This window comes from Camponotus floridanus, unplaced genomic scaffold (assembly GCF_003227725.1).
Source record: "Camponotus floridanus strain SB8 unplaced genomic scaffold, Cflo_v7.5 scaffold1, whole genome shotgun sequence".
In the NCBI taxonomy this organism is placed as follows: Eukaryota; Metazoa; Arthropoda; class Insecta; order Hymenoptera; family Formicidae; genus Camponotus; species Camponotus floridanus.
Window position 1 is genome coordinate 90,901 of NW_020229214.1, and position 26,181 is coordinate 117,081.

General features: G+C 28.2%; 4 protein-coding genes across 5 annotated transcripts; 2 read left to right on the forward strand and 2 right to left on the reverse strand.

Annotated features, from left to right (window-relative positions):
- Positions 1-411: 411 nt before the first annotated feature.
- On the forward strand, positions 412-2,037 carry LOC105253637. The gene is made up of 3 exons (XM_011261778.3): positions 412-477; positions 630-1,141; positions 1,741-2,037. The coding sequence occupies exons 2-3, from the start codon at positions 683-685 to the stop codon at positions 1,876-1,878; spliced, it is 597 nt and encodes a 198-aa protein (XP_011260080.1). The 5' UTR covers positions 412-477; positions 630-682; the 3' UTR covers positions 1,879-2,037.
- Positions 2,038-3,223: 1,186 nt separating this feature from the next.
- Positions 3,224-13,802, forward strand: LOC105253636 (Plasminogen activator inhibitor 1). Its single transcript, XM_011261777.3, has 15 exons — positions 3,224-3,429; positions 4,879-5,057; positions 5,258-5,440; positions 5,536-5,749; positions 5,996-6,213; positions 6,285-6,467; positions 6,829-6,979; positions 7,480-7,686; positions 10,964-11,016; positions 11,335-11,517; positions 11,753-11,966; positions 12,125-12,339; positions 12,843-13,037; positions 13,269-13,407; positions 13,485-13,802. The coding sequence occupies exons 1-15, from the start codon at positions 3,414-3,416 to the stop codon at positions 13,631-13,633; spliced, it is 2,499 nt and encodes an 832-aa protein (XP_011260079.2). The 5' UTR covers positions 3,224-3,413; the 3' UTR covers positions 13,634-13,802.
- LOC105253635 (cytochrome b-c1 complex subunit 9) lies at positions 11,738-14,652 on the reverse strand. Of its 2 annotated transcripts, XR_003122444.1 has the most exons (4): positions 14,376-14,583; positions 13,899-14,043; positions 12,104-12,382; positions 11,738-11,915 (listed from the first exon to the last, which is right to left on the reverse strand). XR_003122444.1 is itself a non-coding variant. In XM_011261776.3 (2 exons), the coding sequence occupies exons 1-2, from the start codon at positions 14,514-14,516 to the stop codon at positions 14,002-14,004; spliced, it is 183 nt and encodes a 60-aa protein (XP_011260078.1). In that variant the 5' UTR covers positions 14,517-14,652; the 3' UTR covers positions 13,912-14,001. The 2 variants fall into 2 exon arrangements, 1 of the variants encoding a protein (XP_011260078.1); XM_011261776.3 differs by lacking the exons at positions 11,738-11,915; positions 12,104-12,382 and having other exon boundaries at positions 13,912-14,043; positions 14,376-14,652.
- An 8,769-nt stretch (positions 14,653-23,421) lies between these two features.
- Positions 23,422-24,898, reverse strand: LOC112637273 (28S ribosomal protein S5, mitochondrial-like). Its single transcript, XM_025406635.1, has 5 exons — positions 24,880-24,898; positions 24,442-24,788; positions 24,075-24,296; positions 23,811-23,999; positions 23,422-23,487 (listed from the first exon to the last, which is right to left on the reverse strand). The coding sequence occupies exons 2-4, from the start codon at positions 24,668-24,670 to the stop codon at positions 23,932-23,934; spliced, it is 519 nt and encodes a 172-aa protein (XP_025262420.1). The 5' UTR covers positions 24,671-24,788; positions 24,880-24,898; the 3' UTR covers positions 23,422-23,487; positions 23,811-23,931.
- Positions 24,899-26,181: the final 1,283 nt, after the last annotated feature.

Consider the following 26,181-nt stretch of genomic DNA (forward strand, 5'->3'; position numbering starts at 1 on the left):
ATAGAAAGATATATTTTCTTATCAAAGAATTTTGTCGTATTTTTATTGTATAAAGAAATTATATAAATTTACCAATAATGTCTATTTTTAAAAATTTATTATAATTGAAAATTACTTCTGATAGTAACAGTCTAGTTCTAATAAGTTAATCGAAAAAACATAATGCGAAATTGATAAAAATATGATTATTTGTTTATTTATCTATCTTTGTATATCTTACTTCTAATGTACGATATCATGTTTCTTTGGAAATATATATTAGACTAATGTACATAACAGGATAAACTATTTTTTTGATAACTATGGAATGCCTAAAGTGTTTTTCCAGGTACAAGGGACAAGTTAAAGAGATAGTCAAAAAGTCTAATGTAATAGGCATATATAAGGGCTGAACGCAAACGTTTCGCGTCAGTTCCGAATTCTTGCCCAGTGGAATTCATTTTTAAAATCATTGAGAAACAGTGATATTACTTCTAAGTATTAATAATAATGTATTTTTTTCATAAAATTAATACTTAACGATCAAAATTAATAATTAAGATTTAAAAGTGTTGTGTTATACTGTAATTATCATATAATTCCTGTATAATATTGATGATTGAAACTTTATAAATATTCCTTCTTTTTAGATAGAGAGATCTAGAGATATCTTAAAAACTTTTATTATATAAAGTGACGAAAAATGCATCCTATTGCGATTATTTTGACTTTGATTAGTGTCGCGTATGTGAGATCATACGCAATGTATCCTGGAGAGACGGAAGTGTTAAAAATGCAATCGACTTCTTCTGATACTTCTATGCAAAATAATAATCCTCCGCCGTCTTCGTATGTTTTTCCGACTTATCCGGAATATATTAATAATACGAATTCACTTACTGAAAAAAACGAGAATCATTCTACCCCGAGAACGATTATGCAAACGACTGTACAAACCCCGACAACGGCTGTACAAACAACTTCTCGGTGGTCGTACCAAAATATTGTTTCCAGTTTAATATCTTTCGCCAAGAATTTCTACATCTATGGTTCTCTCATTCGCAACTTTGTGATGCGATTTTGGATCGTCATTTTCATGGGTATTATTTCTACCGGCGTGATTTGTATGCATACATCAATCTGCAAGTTTCCGAACATCGAGGCAAGTCGAAATATTTTTATCTTCTCCTCAAATTAATAAACAAAACGATAGACTTTTGAAAGTTATATTTGAAATAAAATTATGTTCATATATTAAACATATCAAAAGATACTTTTTGGCTGTCTTTTTAAGATGATATAATATTTATTTTATATATATATATATATATATATATGTGTGTGTGTGTGTGTGTGTGTGTGTGTGTGTGTGTGTGTGTGTGTGTGTGTGTGTGTATTAAAAAAATTATTTCAAAAAAAATTTAATAATTCGAAAAATAACTTTTACAATAATTGTAATCTCATATATATATATATATATATATATATATTATTATATATTACAAATTTTTGATTATTTAATCGATTTATTTAGAGTACTTTTGTATTTATATTTTTCGATTATATTTTTTTCATACTTATATTTTCCAATAATTTTCCAATAATTATAAGGAAAAAATATATACTTATAATGCGCGAAAAGACTGATAATCATTTATAAAAATAATGAATATATATTCATTTGTATTTTTTTTCTCATTTATTCAAATATTTATTTATATTATTTGATTTAACGATTTTTCTCTCATTCTTTGTTTACAGATAAAGAAATTAGCCAGCACGTATATTACGTCTCAAAATTTGGATTACTTGACCACGACGATCTTGGGAGCGCTTGATAAATACAGTTCTATACAGAACAAGGAAGATAAGGCCGAACAAAATAAAAGTCAAGAATAAAATAAAAAAGTCGATACAACGAAAACTCAGTGATACTGTCTATACATTTTTTTAATGCACGAAATATAAAAAAACTTAACATCTTACAAAAAAATTTAACATCTATTTAATTTGTTTGTCATCATTTCGTATATATTTTATACTATATCCACTTTTATATTTAGTCCTTTTTGCTAATAAGTTTTAGTTTCGTGTCTGATGATAGTTTATATACAAAACATTTCAATATAAGTGATAGAGTAAAGCTTATTGATTTATGTCTTCATTCGATACCGTTATCAAAAATCCCTGTTATTCTCATATCCTGGTATTTGATGACGTTTGACAAAGTATGATATCATTCAATTATCGTTTACACACAAATTTCGTTTACTTCAAAAATCATAATTGTTTTCCATCCGTTCACATTGATTATATTTCATCAAATACAAATCTCTCTCTTAGATGTGCAAAATTCTAAGAACTTTGAAGTCGGAAGAAATATTAATATCATAAATTGCGCATATTATATCGTTAACGTTACGATATTTCTTGATTTATTTTTTTCCAAATATATAGGAAATATTAAGGAATTGATGCAATATTGATAATTCATTAAATGTTATTAAATAGTTTTATTATTAATTATTAATGCTAATAACGTAATTTGATATTAATGCTTATAACAAGCACATACATATTGATTCATATATTCCAAGTGAAAGTAATATTTTTTTATTCAATAATAATCATATTTTTCATAAAGAAAAAAAGTTATTTTTTATATCTATTTTAATCTATTTTATAACCATTTTATATCTATTTTATTTGAAATTTTTTGAATCTTTCAAGTAGAAATTTCAAAAAATTAAAAAAATGTTATTCTCATAATATTAAATAAGCACGTATTTTAGCACAATAAGCACATATTTTAAAATAAAATATAATATAAATAATTTATAATAATTTTTATTATAATTATTTATAAAATAAGTTTATATGTCAATTTATAATAAAGAAATCATTTCTTTCATTTATTTATTTACCACAAGAACTGATACAAATTTCGAAAGCACATTCAATTGTATCCTTTGATTAAGACTATAATTTTACCAATAGTCTCTCGATTTAACAATTTTAAAAAGATTTTCATCTTAATAATATACAAACAGGCAATTTTCTGCGTAAAGTTATCTCCGATCCATACATGACTCTATAGAGATTTGACATGTGTACAAAGCATTATCTATAGTGTGATCTTACGATTTTGCACATATAAAATTGTTCACTCTTGAGTCATGCTTACCGCTGTTTCCTTCTCTGGCGAGAGATCTTTCCGCGCACCTCTCCGCACGTCACCACTACTCTTCCTCACAGATGGGCTTTATAATACACCGGATCGTCAAGCTGACCGGTTTTAATCTTTAACGTGCATCGCGTCAGTCCACCTATTGTGAGCGTTAAAGGCTGGAAATCACGCTAATTTATAAAATCTAACACCAATTTGTGTTACAAAAGGTTAACAAATTCTAACAGTGCGCAGCAATTCATCAATCATGCGGTCCAAATTGGGTGAATATTTTTTTTCTAGTTTCTTAAATTTTAAAGATAATAATAAAATAACAATATTTCAAAGATAATAATAAAATAACAATTGAAACGATTACAATTCATTAATCATGTGGTTCAAATTGAGTGAATAATATTTTTGTTCTAGTTTTTAAAATTTTAAAGATAATAATAAAATAACAATATTTTAAAGATAATAATAAAATAACAATCGAAACGATTAGACACGATATAGATATGACTAGAATAATATTTTTGAAGTATTTTAAATTTAATTAAAGTTAAATAAACATTTCTTTTATGTCATTAAAAAATATATAAATGTTCCAAATATATGTATCACATGAAATGATTCTAGTTTATTATTGTGTGTGTGTGTCAAAATATTGAATTCTCTCGACTAAATCTCTACAGAAAAAATGAAAGTAAAGAATAGAGATAAAGAATGCGATTGTATTCAAGGTTGATGTTGAAATTCTTGAAATTGTTTCTTTTCTTATAAATTATAAAAAGTTTAAGATCCTGTTTGTCAAGTAAGGTTGCTGACCGCCAACAAAAATGCGGTTTCCTTGAGGTTTCCGTTCGGATCATATCTGTGCGGTCATTATTATCGAATTATGCTACCCGGAAATGTTGTTAGAAATATCTATTGTGAATTATATGTAATAATACACAATAATAATACACAAAACATACTTGAAACAGGGAATTTGTTATTAAGTATATGTATTAGATATAAATATAAAAAATTTTTTTTTAAACATATTATTTCATTCACTCAAACGTTTATATTGGAGGATTATTATTAAAAAAACAATTATTATAATAAATAGTATAATAAATAATTTAGTATACAAAAGAATTTTTTTAGAATCACTTTTAAAGTCAAACATATATGATTATTTGCTTTATATAAAACTCCATTTGCTAAACTATTTACATATTTATTATCAATTATAAATGTATTAAATAATTATTTGATATAATCTTAATGAAGATTTAATTGTGTTTTCTTTTTTTTACATTTTTTAAATCAGTTTCCTCTTTTTATAAAATATATATTGATAATAGATTTGAAAAAGCTTTCAATTTTATGTACATATAATATCATTAAATACTTGAAATTCATTGAAGAATAAATGTATCATTTTATTTACACTGATATACATCAAAATTTCTTCATTTTCAAGGATTCATAATAAAAACATAACAAGAAACATAAACGTTATTCTCTAAATTATTTTGTTACTTCAAATTAAAAGAGAAAATAATTTGAGAGAAAATAATAAAAGAATAAATGATTTACAAATAAAATTTCATGATAAAAGAGAAGTTGAGAGAGATTGTATGTATTCTGGCAAACATTTTCTCTTCTAAAAATATATATAAATAAATAAATTTTAAGATAAAATTTTAAGACAAGATTTTTACTTTTATTTTTAATTTTTACAGAATATCTACTGTGCTTCTCGATCATGTTAATTTTTATAAAAAAATGTGTGTGCGTCGTGACGCCAAATCCTGTAGAGACAAATATTTCTTCACAAATTACTCCCCAAACTGAAGATGACGAAGACTTCGTACCCTATCATGGAGAACGCTTCAGTGTCTTCGATTGGATGTTGTTCAGGGTATTTGAATTCGTATTGTTTTTTGAAAATTTATTAGTGGCAAATATCTAATTTAAATATGTAAGAAGCAAGACAAAAAGACATGAAAAGAAAAACTTCAAAAGAAATCTTTTAAGTTCTTTAGAGCTGTTTCAGATAGTTTTTATTTTATTTTACCTGACTAAATATTGTTGCTGACATTCTTCTTTTAATTTTTTTAGAATCTGGCCAAAACGAATGCAGGGAATATATTACTATCGCCGATATCCATAAAATTAGCATTAGTCCTTCTTTATGAAGGCGCTCAAGATCAAACCGCACGTGAACTTGCAGAAGTCATGCAACTTCCGCTTAGTGTGCTGGCCACTCGAGAGAAGTTTAACAATATTTTAAAATCTCTGCAAGTAATTAATTTATAAACATATCAAAATATTTTCATATGTTTTTCGAAAGACTTTATGTATACATATATACAATTACGTGCCATTTTTATTGACAGGCTCCATCCTCTGCGTATACTTTGAATATTGGATCGCGTATTTACATCGATAATAATGTGTTGACTAGGCAACGTTACGCAGCGACAGTAAAAACCTTTTACAATACTGATGTGATCAATGCCAATTTGTCTGACACGCATACAATCGCGACTAAAGTTAATTCTTGGATCAGTAATGTTACGAATGGACACATTGAAAAAATGATAGATAATGGTAGGTTTGAAGCCATCTTGATTTAGTTAACAATAAATAGTTTTACGTAATCAAGCTTGATGATATAATCTATGAAATGTAATAAAAATGCTTTGTATTTTTCAATTAAAGAAAAAAAATTTCAATTATTGAGATTTACAAAAAGAGAGAGAGAGCTATCGATAAAATATTAATTTTATATTAATTTTATATTATATTAATTTTATAATATTATTAATTTTCAATAATATTAATTTTATATTTCAGAAGAAACCTTGGAAAACTCGGTAATGCTGATCGCGAATGGACTATTCTTCAAAGGTGCTTGGCGCCGCAAGTACTTTGCGCCCGAGAACACTCGCGTTTCTAAATTTTACATCAACGCCAATGAAAGCGTAGATGTACAATATATGCATACCATAAGCCGATTTTATTATGCTGAATCATCAAGACTCGGCGCAAAGATTCTGCGGATTCCGTACGATGTACGTAATAATCTATTTAATGCTTTACGAATAAATAATCGTAGACGCATAACGAAGATACAATTTTTCAGGGTTCTAAATTTGCCATATATATTATACTGCCGCATATGTCGACTGTGGATCATGTTATCAAACAAATTAATCCATTCGTACTGTCGAGCGATCTATGGGCCATGCAGGAATTGCCTCTCAATGTTTGGATTCCAAAATTCAAATTCGAATTCACAAGCCACTTGGAAAATACTTTGCGCGAGGTAATTTACTCATGATTCTATATAAAAAGAATATTACATTCAATAAGTTTGCAACAAAAATAGATTAACAATTAAAATAGATTTAACAATTACAACTTCGGCTACGTACAAAATGTTTTGCATAATTTTATATTCTATTCTATTTTATATTAAATTTATTTTATATATCTTATTCTATTTTATTCTATTTTATATTCTATTCTATTTCTATCTAAAAATCGAGTAAAGATCGCAATGATAAACATTTATTTATTATTAACAGTTATTTTGATTATTTGATTATTGGTTACGAACGATTAACAATTATTTATTATTCCACAACCGCAATGATTATTTTACATGTTTTTTTCTTTTCTAACAGCTTGGTATTCGTGATATTTTCGATAATACTGCACTGTTGACTGGAATAGCAAAGACAAAACGGGCTTCAAAACATTTACAGGTGTCTGATGTGATGCATAAAACTGGAATAGAAGTAAATGAAAACGGGACAATTGCTTATGCTGCTACAGGTATATATGTTCTATGTATAATGAATTTTGAGAAATACGAAATAAAGTAAATAAAAAATAAATATGTACTTTTTTTGCTCATATAATAGTTTTGTAATATTGTAAATTTTATCCAATTGTATTACTAGATTTTATATTTATAACATTTATATTTAATACTTATGTCATCTTATATTTTTATATTTTATATTATTTTATATTTTTATATTTTATAAAATCAGATATTTATTATAATATAATCAAATTTATAGAAGGATATAAAGATATATTCATTCATATTTATTTCATTTATATTTATATCATTTATATTATATTTATTTTATTTGAATATCTTAATAATAATTTTTTTTATTCGATTTTTATATTTGATTTATAATCATATCCCAAACAGAAAATGTGTTATTAAAAAATTACACATTATTAACTGTATTTAACAAGTTTTTTTTCTGTGTTTTATTATTCTTATGTTTATTATTCTTATATTTTTTTCTTTAATACAGAAATACAAATTGGAAATAAGATAGAAGAAGGCACATTCTATGCCAATCAGCCATTTGTATTTTACATTGAGGATGAAACAACTGGCACCATTCTGTACGTAGGTCTAGTACGGAATCCCCTGAATGAAACCGGAACTACAGGGAAAATACAGCAAGAACTTCCATCACGATTTAATCTGAATGCAACGACAGTAACACCCAGTCCTGGTAAACTATCATAAAGTTATCTATAATAATCGGAGATGTGTCGGAAAAGGTGATGGTGTCTTGTATTGCAGTAATGACTACAATGTAATAATAATGTAGTTTTACCCTGATATAGAAATTTCTCTTTAAACTCTCTGATTGATCTTTTAGTTGCATTAAGTAAAAAAGTTGTATAAGTACTATTAATATTTAAGTTTTTCTCTTTATTAACAGCGGTTTGGTATTGAATTGTGCAGGATGTTTAGCCTCAAATTCTAATCATTTTAAAAAACAAAAACAGAGAAAGATTTAATATAAAAAATTATTAAAAGATTTAATACAAAAATTATTTTTTATATTTAATCTTTTTTTTAAAAATCTTTTATCCAAAAAAATGATACTAGAATGATATTCGTTTATCTTTTATTTTATAATATTGTTTCTTTGCCCTTTCAAAGATAAAACTGAGGACAAAATTTGAGGTAAAATGCCCTGTATAAATAAAAAAGGTCTACTTTAGAAAAAGGAATTAGATAAAATAATTAACACTACTATTAACATAGTGCATGTATTATTTCTACATATTGTATTGTAATATATAATTATATTTTGATAAATGTGATTAAGAGTCAGATCAAATTTAAGTTCTGATTTGTTTAAATCTAGTTGTTAAATATAAAAATAACTATCTTTATTTCTTGCCTAATATAACAAAAGTTGTTCTGTATGTTTTTCTCTTTGGTAATATAGTAAGATATTTTCGATACAGTTTTAAATTGTAGTATTATTAAATATTCTGCAAAGATTGTGTATATGTGACATACATTCTAATCGTATATTTTACTATATCGCGAATAAAATTTACTCTCTCTTTCTCTTTATATACATATATATTCTCAGTGTAATATTTTTAGTTTTGAAGTTATATAAATTTCACAAATCTATTTTCTATTTTGATGTTCCTTTACTCGAAGTATCGAAGATATAATTCATCGAATGCCAAAGATATAATTTATAACAAGTAAATTTTTATAATAGATTTTATGTAACAAACACCTAGCATGCATATTTTAAGAAGTCAAGATTACTTAGACAATTTTATAAATTTTCTAATATATAAGTATCACGTTCGCAAAAAATGTAGTTTCTTCACTCATTTATATGTTTTGTTAACAAATAAAATACATTACTCTTGACAACAATCATATGTACTATTTTAAGAATATCGTAAGCATGGAATATGGTAAGCATGAAATTAAATTTTCTTAATCTAACAAATTCAAATTTAATCTAATTATTAATTAAACTAATTATTATAATAAACTATTTTTTTGAGAACTAATAATACTTTTCTTCTTCGTAAGCTTTTCCTGTTTTATTAGTAACATAGAAATAACATAAGTATCATACATGATTATATGGGTTGTACGTTAGAATTATCAATTATCGATACTATAGCTATTGCTCTACATTCTTATCTTTATCGTTGACTATTATGGTTCTACAAATTGTTTTATCGTTGACTATTGCGGTTCTGTGAATTGTTTACATTCATTTTGATATTTATATCGTTATTTCGATGTCATTGCAATAAATTGTCACTGTCATAAATGAGTAGGACGTTCCGAGATGACGTTTCATAATGGGCGGAAATTCCAAAAGAACAAATTCCAAGATAAATCTTTATTTACAAACTCTTATATTTCTTAGTTATATCTCTCAATGCGCGAAATCTTTTGCTGCAATTTTTTTCTTAATATGTTAGTGTTTTTACGAAAAATAGCGCAATGCATTTTAGTTACTTAATTTTTCAAGTACATCGCGTTTCAAGATAAGAATCATAACATAAGTAGCAATAAAATTCATGATTTTATATTTTACATTTTTGCCTAAAATGACGTATTCCCTTTGTTTAAATTGAAACATTTTATATTACGTCCAATTATATAATTTTGTAATATTCAATTTTTAATTTCTCTCAACAAAACTATTATATCTTATAAAAATTCTTATTATCTTAAATCTCTTATTTGACAATAATTGCATCAGTGCCTAAATAAGATGTTCAATCACAAGAAGCAGAATATTTTGCCTTCTTTTTTTTCATCATTCTTCAAACATTACGATTACGTCATCCTCGCGCACCATGTGCAACTTTTTCTCATATATAAGCGACGACGGCATTTAAGCATGATAGTGTTTATATCGCAACGAAGGTAATAAAACAGGATTCATCGTCCGTAAAGTGGGGATGACTTTTAGCCGGAAGTTTAACTATTAGTATCAGCGAACACCCGTGTTTCCGTTATTCGTGTGTGTCGAGAGCTAATACGCGAAACATACAATATTCGCGTGTGTTCAGCTGCGTTGAGTTTCAAATTATGAGAATGTCACTGCCCCTGTGGATCCTCTGCTGTGGCCTCGCAGGTATCTTTTATGAATAATGTATACATCTAAAAGAGACACGATGTTCTTTCAAGGAGGATGTTTGTTAAAATTTAGAAATATCTTCGGAAATATCTCTTAGAGTTTCTTTAAGTGCCTGTATTACGTTTGGATTTTTATGATCACATATTGATTATTCATCATCAATCATCGAAAGATTTATCATATTGGAATTTTTCATCTTCGAGTCTTTACGTAATTTTCTCGTTTACTATAATTACTTTTAGAATAATTATTGAATTTTTCTACACTTTGTATTTGACGGTATTCTATACGTGAATAAAGGAGAGAATAACAGATCGATATTTAACGTCACTTATCTGCTTCATCGTAAATCAAAATTGTTAATGGGCAGCATTTTTTACGATTACGTAATCACTCGCATAGTAAAACGACGCTCGTTAAAGTCACTCGGCCTCACGATTAGTTTCCTATCATTATCCTTCTTTATCTTGGTGGGTTTATTCGTTCAAGGAGATAGGAACAGGTACTTAAACTTTTAGTAGACGAGAGGAAAATCCTTTTCGGTATGCGAAGTCACATGATAATCGTGTTAGTCACTCCAGGCCTGTAATTTTAATGAGCAATGGAAATATTAGAGCCTGTAATTTTAATGAGCAATGGAAATATTAGATTCATGATTTTATAGCTAATCGATGAAATACGCGTAACTGTTCATGAACTTTGTTTGCAATATTACTTGATTATGCTTTCATTGTTAATTGAACGAATTATTAAAATTTAAATGTGCTATTTTATTCAATGATGCAATGATTGAAAACGTCAATTATGTATAAATATATTATACCCAAATTATTTGTTATTAATGTAAAATTTTCTGCAATTGTTCCAGCTGCAACCGGTATTGAAGATCGATATGGCTTTTTCAATATCGATCTCCTGCAGGTGAGCAACATTTTAGAAAGACATAACTGATGGAAAATAATATAACATAATATTTCACATGAATTTAAAAAAAAAATAAATTATGAATATATAAAATTATTAATTTTTGCTAATTTATGAGAGAACCAGTTAACTTAAATTCTTTTATATTAATTCAACATTTTTATTTCTTCATATATTTATGCTTCTATTTATACGTTATGGAATAAAAAATAATTATTAATAAAAAAAGTTCGTAAAATACGTAAAAGTAATTTTTAAAATTTTATGTAAGAGAGAATACATATATTGTTTATACTTATAAAAATTATTTTGTAGAGAGTGAACGAGGACAACGAGGGTAATCTAATACTGTCTCCTGCCAGCGCAAAAGTTGCCCTCACGAGTCTGGTGGAAGGCACGGGTGGTCAAACACGACAAGAATTGCTTGCGGCTTTGAGATTACCACCGGATGAATTTACTATCAGAAGGATAACAAGACGCACTCTCATGTCTCTAAAAGTATTATAGTCCTAAAGTTATTGATTTAAATTCGTTGAGAAATCGGTACGGATTTCGATTAATATATGAAAGTAATCTTTGTTGGCGATAGAATAAAATTTACAGAGAATTTATATTTTTTTCGTGTTTATAGAATATTTATGTTTGAAATTATAACTTCAATCTCTCTCTGATCGTTTTCTTCCATCGAAAATTCGTCTCACTTTTCTCTTCAAGCATTTCACATTTATTTCAGAGTTATCAAAATGGTACGGAAATCGACGTAGCGACTCGGCTATGGATTAATCCAATGATTAGGACATCTCCTGGTTATACGAGTGCTTTGTATAATAATTATGGAACCGATATCCAGCAGCTGAATTTTGGAGACGCAAATGTTGCGGCGAACAGGATCAACGCTTGGGTTCGTGAAAATACAAAGAATAACATCAAGTCGATCATTCAACCTGGTATTTAAATCCTATTAAGTTAATATTAGATAACAATAGATGAATCAAAGAATTTTAAGTTTTCGAATTTTACTTAATCAGAACAAGATATATGTGTATCAACTCTCTTTTGAATTAAACTGATTAAAGATATTTACCGAAATTTTACATTGTTTCAGGTACTGTTTCCGCCGACACTCAGATACTGTTAACTTCGGTGTTATATTTTAAAGGACAATGGATGAAATCCTTCGATAAGGATGCTACGCGTACGCGATGTTTCCGTGTTCCCGTACTTGGTTGCAAAGACGTTCCTATGATGGAGAGCACTTCTCAGTATCGATACGCTTATGTAGCTTCCCTCGATGCTGACGTTGTGGAAATCCCATACTCAGTAAGATGTGATCCTTATATCACCGATAAAAAAAGCTTTGATGCTTTTACATGAAAGAAAATTCATACAAGATAATTATTCAATATATACTTATAGATTCAAAATGCTTCGGGTTTCTAAAATTGCATCTATATTTCTATAAAAATTTATTATTAAATATATTGTTAAACGGAAATTTTTTAGTTTATTCGAAAATATAATTGATATTCTTGCATAAACATATTCTATATGAAAGTCGTTGTAAATAAATCATATATCGTTAGAGAAACATAATTATTTTTGTCTAAAGAAGATAAAATTTATTAAATGAGATAAAAAAAAACTAGTTCTTTAATATTATGTGCCCTATATTGTATAATGCACATGTATTGTACGATATTTTTTTCTTTTTTGAGATTTCTCTTTAAAGGAACATATATTAATAAAAATAACAAAGTCTAAATATAGCGGAAAGAATATATTTTTAAAAACGGAAAAATTAATTGATAAAATTGATATTTTAGAATGGCAGGACATCTATGCTGATATTCCTTCCATTTCATGAGGAAAGTGATCCATATCTTCAAATCTTATCCAAAGATCTCTCATATGTGACAATGAGAACTTTGTTAAGCAGTCTCAACGAAACCGAATTAGTGCTTTCTATTCCACGGTTCAATATCGAAAGTAAATTGAATTTAGCTTCCCCTTTAATGCGCGTAAGTATGAAAATATTAATTAAACAAATATTTAATTATCATTGTTATAATTGTAATACTTAATTATCATTGCTACACTATTATTATCAATTTCAGTTATCAAACTTTTTATTATATATATATATATATATATAAAAATATATAATTATTATTAAATATTATATTCACAATACATTGAAAAATATTAACAAAAAATAGTTGAGAATATACAAATATATTATTTTGATTTAGATGGGCGTATTGGACATTTTCGGTACGAGAGCGAATTTTACAGGATTCATACATAATGATTATTTGCGAATAGGAAATATAATTCAAAATGCTAAGATAGAAGTCAACGAAGAGGGAACTATCGCTGTTGCTGCAACAGGCAATTATCGACATAATTTTTTTTTCTTTAAATATATTGATGCCTGTGGATTATCATTAATGTTTGTTCAATTGCAGAACTCACGATTGTACCACTCATGGGTAACACAGCAATTTTCATAGCAAACAGACCATTTATCTTTGCTATAGTTGATCTGAATACAACTGAGACTCTTTTTGCTGGTCGTGTCATGGATCCTTCCATGAGCAACTCAGGAAATTTTTAGAGAAGCTCAATATTCAGCTATAGCTGTTTTTTTTTTATTTAAAAGTGCTTCGAAAGTATAAAAAAATGATCATTTATGTATATAATATTACTTTTTATACTGTACCTATGTTTATCATTACAAAGTAAATGATTGTTCATTCTTTTATACTCAAATAAACAACAAATTAAAATAAAATAAATAAAAATATATTTTATATTAGTCTAACAAAACGTTGTAATAGTACATAAAATAAAAACATTGTGGAGACTGCTAAATAACTCACCATCATACGTATATAAATCATCTAAATTGTTATTTATTTATACATATTTGAAGGTAGAGCACATCTGTTAAATACAAAGCTAACATATTGTCTCTAAAATATCTCATTCATGCTCATATTTGTCCTTTATGTCTTTCCATAGTTTCTGGAAGAAGAAACAGTATCTATTATGCAACCAGTGTGTTATTTCATATATACATCAAAACGTGAATTAGGTTTTACTTTTGATATTAATAAATTATTCATAAATTAAAACAAACAAAAAATCCGATACAAATTATTTATGAGCATTATTCAATATTATTTGCCATAATTAGCAAGAAATATTATATTATTATATCAAATATTTTGCAACAATTAACCTCACTTTTTAACCTCATAAATATAAAATTCAGAATACGTTTAATGTTCGAGTGTCAAACGTAATTTCAAGTAAAATGCAAAACAGATATAAAATACAGAAAAACGTGTAATTACCCCTTTGTTAACAGAATCGAAAATCTTGTCGGCTGCCAAATCAAATGACCTTTCGAAAAAGAAGCTCGAAGCTACAACGACGACCACAAACGTCGATGTGCGTCTAAGAAAGACATTGTACAACGTGCTACCGATACTCATTTCTGATTTTAGTTTTTACGATATTTTCGCCTGAAAGATCCGAAAAAAATCGAACTGACGAGACGACGAAATCCGAAAAGACCTGATCGATCTGGCTGATTTTTGTCGGACGGGTTCTTGAGAATATCTTCTCTGCGCATGCGCAGCGCAGAGAAATTCAATGACGTATGTAGTACACATGAAAAATGGGCGCGAAAAATTCCTTGACGAATTCCAAAGTAGATAAGTATAATTTATGTTGTGTCTTTTATTAATCTTTTAATTATTTATTTGTAATTCATTAATTTGTAAAATATTTTAGATTATTATTTTTAACATTGTCTGAGCAGAGGGCTTAACAATACTCTTTTTCTTATAAATTTAATATGTATGTACCTTAAGGTCACGTTTAACGCACATGCACGAGAAAGCGTCCCCGAAAACAAAAACACTGTACGATTAACATTAAAAAATTTTTATTTTTAGATCCCAAAATATTAAAATCATTAGAAAATAAGCTCTTCTATTAAATATCGAATTAAATATTTTTTAAATATCTATTAAATATTAAATTGGATGCAGTGTAAATTTTACTAAAGATGCTTCTTTCTGAAATTATCGTTTAAAGTCACTAGATTAACAAAGTACCGCAATTTTGATCTCAATAAGATAAGCTGGAGCAAAAATGGCGCGTGACGCGCGTAAACATAATACACGCATGTATGTGCGCCAACAGCTCTTTTAAGAAAATACTCAGGACTGAAACAGTTTCACCAACTGGTCAATTGACGAGTTTTTTGTATCAGTGATTGGTAGAACTGTCTCATATATGAAATAGTTGAAAAGTTTATTCGTCGTTATCGCGATATTAACATCCGGAATAAGTGGAATATATTCGTAAGTTATATACAATTTTATTATTAATAAATAGTTGATTGCTCTCGAAATACGATACTCGATTATACGATAGGAATCAAAATTATAAATTATTATTTTGTTGCAATCTTTACGAGCAATGATTATTCTTCTATTTCTATTTCGTTTCTATCCTAATATATATGTGTACACACACACGCACACATTTAGAATTCTAATATAATAAATAAATATTCTCTCTGATATCATTTGATCTAAATATAATTTGATTCAGAACGCGCAATAAAACGATCGAATAATTAACATAACGGAAATATATATTTTTAAAGTTATACAAGTGTATTTATATATATACAAGTATATCTTTAAAATCACACACACATACACACACACACACACACACACACACACGTACACACGGATTAATAATTTATTAAACACACATCTTTAAAGTCACACACACACTCACACACACACGTACACGTACACACGGATTAATTATTTATTAAACGATTAATATACTTCGTGAAGTTATTTCCATTTTTATTGCAATTATGATCTTTAATAAAGATTTCTCATCATAATAAAAAAATTTTATATCGTTTAACAAAAGTTTAAATTAGATTTAAAAGTATATTATTGCCTCTTTTCAGCGATAATAATTGATTATTTCACTACGTAATTCCTGAATAGCTATCATTACAGAGATCGCGTAGAGTTTGACAATGCAATAAAATTAATAATAAAATTCCAATAAAATTAAATACAAATTAATTATAATAATTAAATATAAATTTGTTTATAATTAACTTTTTCTACGTTGAGAAAAGTTCTTCGTTTCTTTTGGAATATCTTAAAGATTCTTTTATAATTAAATTTTACAAAATATATAACTATTAAATTTATAGTATTTAATATTTAGAAATAAATAGATAATCCATTTTTATATAGATTAAGTATACGATATTATTTATTAAAAGCACTAATACATCTTTTATGGATCTTTTTGTTAAGTTAATTATTTAGATCTACAATTGTTTTACTGCATTTCAATCCGAATTATATATTTAAATGATCGAAAAATAAAACGATAATAAAATAATAAGCAATATATCTATTTTAAAAATAGTATATATAAATAATAAATAATAAATAATTTTTATAAATTACTTACCGAATGTCTCTGGCTGCTTCAGGCTCTCTCCCTGCTTTCTGATTGTCCGATACTTTTCCAGATGTCCTTCTCTTTTGTTGTTTCATCCTTTGTTGTTTCCTCGTAGCACTCACGTATTCACTCGCGAACAAACAATTATATTTCAGTTAATTATATTTCAGTCATATACAGAAACGATCGCGAGACACTTTGCACGGCACTCCCGATCGCAAAATAATCATACGAGATACGTATTTTTATTATATTATTATTATTTTATTGCAAGAGAGGAACACAAAAATTACAATAATTCGCTCGATTTTTAAACGAAGCCAAAATCATGCACCACTCGATTCTTACACTAATTAACTATTTCTATTTGTTGATGTATAATATATGCATAATAACGCGAATCATAAGATTAAAATATTAAAGTAACGTAAATTGATGATACAGCAATCGTTTAATTAATATGATATATATGCATGCAGTTTAGGAAAGTTTAAAACATCGGGCGAAATCGAATTTCATTCTATGCAATGTTAAAGAAATAATTATTATTCGTAAAGTTCGATAATCGGAGAATATTGTGAGAAAATTTGTAATTTTTGCCCCTTTCGCTTCAATTTTTATTTGCAATAATGAAAGATCGCGTTTCGATGAATTTATCGTCGCCACAATTGCATTTATTATAAGAGTTAATTATTTGTCATTTGTAATAGTCGAATTATTATATTTCGATCTAATCGCGATCGTACCTTTAGGACAAGAATTCGATAATACGGAGCGGTCCGTATCGCTACTTTCTCCGTTGGAATGTCGCCGTGCGAATGAGGGGAGGTCGTCGCGTATATAAACAATAGCGCGCTACGTCACAAGGCCAAATGACGTCACAAGGTCGAATGACGTGTTAGCTCGCTGCCGAAATATTTAACGCGTACTGTGACGTATGTGAGAATTGTATTTATATACAAGTATATTTTTAAAGTCACACACACACACACACACACACACACACACACACACACACACACACACACACACACACACGTACACTGAGAAAAAAGTTGTTAACTCGACTAAACCGTTTAACTAAATTATTATTTTTTTAATTGAAATATTGAAATATTTAAGTTAAATAAATGTCATGTTAGATTTATAATAGTTAAATATTCCAATTAAAAAGACAATAATTTAGTTAAATGCTTTAGTTAAGTTAACAACTTTTTTTCTCAGTGTACACAGATTAATTATTTATTAAACCTCACGAGATGTATTAATCGTTTAATAATATAAATGTATTTATATCCAAGTATATTTTTAAAGTCTCACACACACACGTACATTGAGAAAAAAAAGTTTTTGTTAACTCAACTAAACCGTTTAACTAAATTATTATTTTTTAAATTAAAATATTGAAATATTTAAGTTAAATAAATGTCATGTTAGATTTATAATAGTTAAATATTCCAGTTAAAAAGGTAATAATTTAGTTAAATGGTTTAGTTAAGTTAACAACTTTTTTTCTTTTACAATTAGTCTTTTCTCTGTCTACTATTTGATTGTTTTATTACACTTTTAGAAAGTCAAGTTCTATAATGTAACTTTTAATGTTGTATTTCATATGAAATTATTATTTTAAACATAATAATTTTCTTTCTTTGCATTTCTATCATGAAAAAACATTTCCAACCTTTATTAAAAAAACTAAAAATATCTTTCAATTTTTTCTCTCTTTGGACAATTTATTTACATTTATATATAATTCTCTTTATTCCTTTAAAAGTGAACATCGAGAACAAGGCACACGAGTATTGTAAATGTCAAAAATGATCGCGCGAATATTATAGTTGTGAATATATAAAAATAAATGCAATATACTATGAATTTTCTACGTTATATATTGAATCGAAATTGCACAAAAGAGAAAAAGAAGAACAAGCCTATGAATAGACATTTCCATTTTTTATTAAAAAATTAAAAATATCTCTCAATTTTTTCTCTCTTCGGATAATTTATTTACATTTATATATAATTCTCTTTATTCCTTTAAAAGTGAACATCGAGAACCACTCTCTTTCTTCAGGCAAGTCTACATATATGACCAATATGATTAATTGATTCCATCTTTATATATTTATCATTATGTGCTATTAATTAAAGCCGTAGACAATACTTCAGAAATCAAAGTTGTGCGAACGTTGCGCGCAGAAACGAATGCGCAGTGGTTCGGCCGCCATGTTGGCGCGTGACTGCTACGTCATACGCGTCATAGCTACGTCATACGCGGCATACGTGACTCGGAGTCATACGCAGTAACACGGATCGTCGAACGTCCGCATTTTTCGCGTCTTTTAACCGTTTTTAAACGAATATCGCGACTGAAAGAGCGTCGAGAGTGTCCAAGGATGATCGCGCGACTTTCATAGTGTGTCGATGGAAACGCGACAGCGATTTTTGACGATTTCAGTGATGGCGTCATCGCGAAGATGGAGCGAAGTCGCGTCGCGTTATTTGCGCCCTTGATGATGATTATCGGATGCGAGCGAATATCGAGAGTGCCGAATAAAGTGTCGCGCGTTCGCGTTGATGATATCGTGTGCATCAGGATCGGAATGGGACGTCCCGAGGCGAGCGAACTGTCCCGAGGAGGAGCGGCCTGAGGAACAGCCGGTGAACGGTGAGTAGATGTGATTTATTATCATATTTGCGTGACAATTCATGCTCATTCAACGCTTATACAGCATCGCGATGTCCCGAATTACGTTCAAACAAATCGGCGCCGCATCATAATTCGATGCGATGCCGTGCAATTCAAATAAAGTCGATCGCGTGAAGATGGTTATGCTAGAAGCGATTTCAAATTTATTTTATATACGCGCAGTGCTGCACAGCCTATCTTGTAGGGCTGCCAACTGTTAAGCGATAAATTTGTTTGATCTAACCTAACCTAACCTAACCACTGTCTTTGGATGTCGAATGTAAACACAAGCGTATGCTGCCTGGATTGTATCATGCTTTTAAAAATAATATTTAATTATTTCATTAGTGTATTACATTTTATTACGTAGTATATTAATCGTATTAAATGTGCGACGTACAGTTTTACACATTTTAATGAGAAGCATATAATATAATTGGTTAGGTTAGATTAAATTAAAACAAGCTGCTGATTCATTTAAAATAATAGGATTAATTTGACGAATGTGCAGCTATTGAAGTTACATGATATTTGTGGACACGTTTTTAAAGTAATCATGAGTGTCTTATCTCATCTCGATTATATGAAATTAAAATATAAAATATTTATGTATTCCACGTTAACGTTATTCATTACAAGTACTATATTACTTTTCTTATATCTCAATCATATTTCATCGATGAAGCTTTTCATATATCACAGACAATATGATACTTTTTGTGGAATTTTACACAGGTAATACATGACACAAAAATAATTTGTTCTAAAGTATTGTGCGCATTTCTCAAAAATAAATCAAATTAAATTATTTTCAGAATCCAAAAATCGCTACATTGCCAGGATTGTATCTTATTATAACTGCAATATTATCACCTTTTAATATGTGTGCGCAGTATTACATACATAAAATATATAAATTTATTTGAAACGTATGGAAATCTCTATCTTATTTATAATATTTATGATATTATAAAAGAAAATTGCAACTCTAATGAAACAGAGCGGTGAAATAATTGGTTGATACTTATGCTGGTCTACAATATTTACCCTTTTTTCACCATTAGACTGGTGCTTTTTTTATTATACAGATGTTATCTGTAAATATAGTACTCGTAATGTTGTTTCTGTATCACTGTAAGCACACAAAAATGATAGCATTTGCAAGTAATTATGTTATACTTATATATCATAAGAAAGAGAAAATAAAATTAAAGTTGAATATTGAATGTGCTCTAAAGTAAATCTCATCTAAATAAATAAATGCATAAATGTGCGCCTCACATTCCTCATGAAAAAAATACATAATATGAATCTTTATGTATTATTATTTTTAGATTTGTTTTTTATTCTTTTAAATTCTCTAGATGCACTTTTCTTCTCTCTTTCTTTCCAACTACTAAATATAGATCTATCATTTTTAATATAGATCTGTCATTTTTAGTGTACATTATTGCAGTAAGTGGAATAAAGAGCAAATCTTTTGGCACATTTAAAATGTACAGGAAAGTCAGTTTTATCTGATGCGTTTTTTTCAATAGAAATATCTGAAAAAATTCATACGTCTTTTTTAATCTTAGTCTTTCTAAATAAAAATTAGAATAATAAATTTGCAAAATAATTTGCTTTAATATATTTTTATTGGAAACATATGAAACAAAGTGCTCAAGGTGCATCACTATGAAAACATCGATAGAATAAAAAATAGATCGTATACAAAAAAATTAAAATATTTACACTACATATTTGATATAGCATTTAATCGATATGTGCAGTAATACGGTAAAATCTAATTTTCTCTCGAATTTTTTCACGAAATTTAAACTACTAAAAAAATATCAAATATTCAAGTTGTTCAATAGTCTTGTGAAAGAAGCAGTTCTCGCTTAAAGAATCTTTAGAAAAAAAAAAAAATAAAAAAATTCTAAAGAAAAAAAAGGACAAGAAATTTTAAATCTCACATGGATATTTAATTTTATACTAATATTTTTAATGTAACACTTCATTTATAAAGATTTTATTTTGTGAAACGTTTATACATAAAAGTACAATGATTATACGGCTTCTTTAATCTATTGTTTCATCTTCGCATGGTTTTCGTTTAAATAATAAAATATTTGTGCCTCTGGATATTTTTCTCTGGAAGCTTTATGCAATGTGTGTAACTTAAATCTGTTAACGTATATTTATTTATTTATGAGTCTTCTTTTTCTTTTTCTCAACATCATTTATTTATTTATTTATTTATTTATTTATTTATTTAGTTCGCTCTCAGTCTTTTAAAATGCAAAAGTAAATATTATAAGATTTGACTTTGGAAAAGCGCGATAAAAAAATCGAATCATTCGTAATTCATATCATTAGCATAATATACTATGAATTTTCTACGTTATATATTGAATCGAAATTGCGCGAAAGAGGAAAAAAAGAACAAGCCTATGAATAGACATTTCCATCCTTTACTAAAAAAAAAAGAAATTAAAAATATCTCAATTTTTTCTCTATTTCTTCGGGCAAGTCTACATATATAACCAATATGATTAATTGATTCCATCTTTATATATTTATCATTATGTGCTATTAATTAAAGCCGTAGACAATATTCAGAAATCAAAGTTGCGCGAACGTTGAGCGCAGGAATGGCCATGCGCAGAAACGAATGCGCACTGGTTCGGCCGCCATGTTGGCGCGTGACTGCTACGTCATACGCGTCATAGCTACGTCATACGCGGCATACGTGACTCGGAGTCATACGCAGTTACACGGATCGTCGAACGTCCGCATTTTTCGCGTCTTTTAACCGTTTTTAAACGAATATCGCGACTGAAAGAGCGTCGAGAGTGTCCAAGGATGATCGCGCGACTTTCATAATGTGTCGATGGAAACGCGCGACAGCGATTTTTGACGATATTCAGTGATGGCGTCATCGCGAAGATGGAGCGAAGTTGCGTCGCGTTATTCGCGCCCTTGATGATGATTATCGGATGCGAGCGAGTATCGGGAGTGCCGAATAAAGTGTCGCGCGTTCGCGTTGATGATATCGTGTGGATTTGTGTGCATCAAGATCGGAATGGGACGTCCCGAGGAGGAGCGGCCTGTGGAACAGCCGGTGAGTAGATTTGATTTATCATATTTGCGTGATAATTTGTACTCATTCGACGCTTATACAGCATCGCGATGTCCCGAATTTCATTCGGACAAATCGGCATCATAATTCGATTCGGTGCAATTCAAATAAAGTCGATCGCGTGAAGATGGTTATGCTAGAAGCGATTTCAAATTTATTTTGTACGCGCGCGCAGTGCTGCACAGCCTATCTCGTAGGGCTGCCAACTGTTAAACGATAAATTTGTTTGATCTAACCTAACCTAACCTAACCTAACCTCTCAGTGTCTTTGGATATCGAATGTAAATACAAGCGTATGCTGCCTGGATTGTATCATGCTTTCAAAAATAATATTTAATTATTTCATTAATGTATTACATTTTATTACGTAGTATATTAATTGTATTAAATGTGCGACGTACAGTTTTACACATTTTAATGAGGAGCATATAATATAATTGGTTAGGTTAGATTAAATTAAAACAAGCTGCTGTGATTCATTTAACGTAATAAGATTAATTTGATGAATGTGCAGCTATTGAAGTTACATGATATTTGTGGACACATTTTTAAAGTAATCATGAGTGTCTTATCTCATCTTGATTATATGAAATTAAAATATAAAATATTTATGTATTCCACATTAACATTATTCATTACAAGTACTATATTACTTTTCTTATATCTCAATCATATTTCATCGATGAAGCTTTTCATATATCGCAGACAATATGATACTGTGTGTGCAATTTTACACAGGTAATATATGGCACAAAAATAATTTGTTCTCAAGTATTGTGCGCATTTCTCAAAAATAAATCAAATTAAATTATTTTAAGTAGGATCCAAAAATCACTACATTGCCAGGATTGTATCTTATTATAACTGCGATATTATCACCTTTTAATATGTGTGCGCAGTATTACATACATAAAATATATAAATTTATTTGAAACGTACAGAAATCTTTATCTTATTTATAATATTTATGATATAAAAGAAAATTGCAACTCTAATGAAACAGAGCGGTGGAATAATTGGTTGATACTTATGCTGGTCTACAATATTTATCCTTTTTTCATCATTAGATTTTTGGTGCTTTTTTTATTATACAGATGTTATCTGTAAATATAGTACTTGTAATGTTGCTTCTGTATCACTGTAAGCACACAAAAATGATAGCATTTGCAGGTAATTATGTTATACTTATATATCATAAGAAAGAGAAAATAAAATTAAAGTTGAATACTGAATGCGCTCTAAAGTAAATCTCATCTAAATAAATAAATGCATAAATGTGCGCCCCACATTCCTCATGAAAAAAATACATAATATTAATTTTTATGTATTATTATTTTTAGATTTTTATTCTTTTAAATTCTCTAGATGCACTTTTCATTTCTCCTCTCTTTCTTTCCAACTACTAAATATAGATCTATCATTTTTATATAGATCTATCATTTTTATATAGAATATACATACCTATTGCAATAAACCAATAAAGAATGCTTTTACATTCCTCCTTATACTTTGGCATACATATCCTTCATGCCTTTATATTATCTCGCAACACGCTTTTATCGCATGATGACAAACAAGCCCATTATCCTTCATGAATTTTCTTTACAAATATTTTTATATTCTCAAACTGTGTAAAGAAATCATGTAACACTGAAAAATACAAAGTGATATTAAAAGAGAAGAAATAAATTTTATATTATATAGTATTGACAATTATTTTCTTACCAGTGTATTCCTTATATGTAGGAATATACATTAGTCTTTGACCAGCCCTATTTTTAACCGTCTTTAGGGATGCTTTAGCTTTTGATAACGCAAATCCAGCTAATCCATTTCCATTTCCAGTTACTATAAATGAACTGATTCTAGTCTTACGTGCTAAATTACCGGTCATACAAGTTATCATTTTGTTTTCCAAAATCCAGGTTTCAAAACTTTCAAATGTATCTGCAGAAAACAAAGATATTAATTATATAAGATTCTATTATTTAGAACTGAAACATCAAAAAAAAAATTGAAAATAGACATCATATCACATGATTTTTGTATGTGTGTAATTTAATCATTATAATCCAATAGCATAAATATTAACCTTTTTCAATAAGATCTAATTCAATGCTTCTGCCATCCATTGTAACACTCGTCCAACCACATTCCAATGGCGATAATTTTATTTGCATTGGTCTGGTCTGACTTTGTGGTAATTCCATAAGTTTTTGCTTTCTTTCAAGATTTACAAGCAGTTTTTGCTGTTGAATTAATTCTTTTCCTCTAAACACAGGAGTGTTTAGACCAGGAAATTGTATCGGAATTTTTGCCATGCCAATAATTTGCTCCTTATTTAGGAGCTCTCTCTTTTCATTACTCTTCTTGCTCTACCTCTGCGTCTTCCTGCATTACTGATACTTGTCACACCCTTTCATAATTCATCTTTAGGTCCTATAGAACAAAAGCACAGTGAAATACAAATTATTTTCTACTGTAAATGTAAACTATTATCAAAATATATATTCATAAAAGTTCTACTTACTATTCGCAAAAAATATAGAGTTTCTCACATTATTTAATAAAGTGACTATTTTTAATAAATGTGAATGACTGACAAGCAAAAAAAATTAAACAATATTAAACAATAATATACCTGAAAAAAATTTCATAATTTTATTAGAGTTAAATTGATAAATTAATTTTAAATACACATTATATGTTAATTACATATAATGATTTAGAGACAATGATATATTTCATTTGCGTTACCATTGTTTACAGATTGAATATTTTTTATCAAATTATTTACAACTCTAAATATGTAGCATACGACAAGCCATTTTTAAAATCTATAAAATAAACAATAAAGTTGTTCATAGTTTTCACTCTTTTTTGTCATAGTCTGCTTTTAGGCGATCTTAAAGTCACTAGATTAACAAAGTACCGCAATTTTGATCTCAATAAGATAAGCTGGAGCAAAAATGGCGTCCGATAGTATAGATATAGGCTGCGATTGTTGCATTTCTCCACGCAACAACCTGGCATTTTTGATATTTTCTTCTTTTTCTACGCAACAGAAGGAGTTTTCTCACCTCACACACAACAAGACACAGGACAAATCAGAATCAAGAGAAAAATTGCACTTAGTATAGATAGCTACACAAAGTGTGCACTATCTGCACTATCGGACGCCATTTTTGCTCCATCTTATTGTATCTTATTGAGATCAAAATTGCGATACATTGTTAATCTAGTTACTTTATTATCGTTCAAACAGCAGCGACATCTGTGGTGAGTTCTTGAAATCACTTCAAACTCGTTTGAATATAATAATTAATAATTTTAAATATTTGTGAGGTATCGTTGGTCCTGCGAGAACTTAAGTTGAAGATTTCACGAGAATTATGTGTTATTATTAGACATTATTTAATATTGTGCGTGTGTCTGTAACATATAAAATATTTATGACATTGACATTATCTGGATAAATGCGATGAAATCAAATGGAGTGCATCATGTCGCAAGGTATGTATAACCAACCTCACTCAAGAATAATTTTAACTGATATACATATAAATACCTGATAATAATTAATACAGATGTGATTAACAGAGATAATATGATCTTTTATTATTAAGATTTTCGAATTTTTTTCATTAGACGTGAAACATTTCGTAATTATTTCAAACAAAATCGTTGCTTTGTTTGCTATTTTGTTTTATAAAATAATAATAATCTTTCTTAAATATACTACATTATAATTATAAAAATATATAAATATATAAATAATATAAAAAAATGTGCAGTAATTTTTAACAAAAAAATTCGGTTTATGACTGCCATT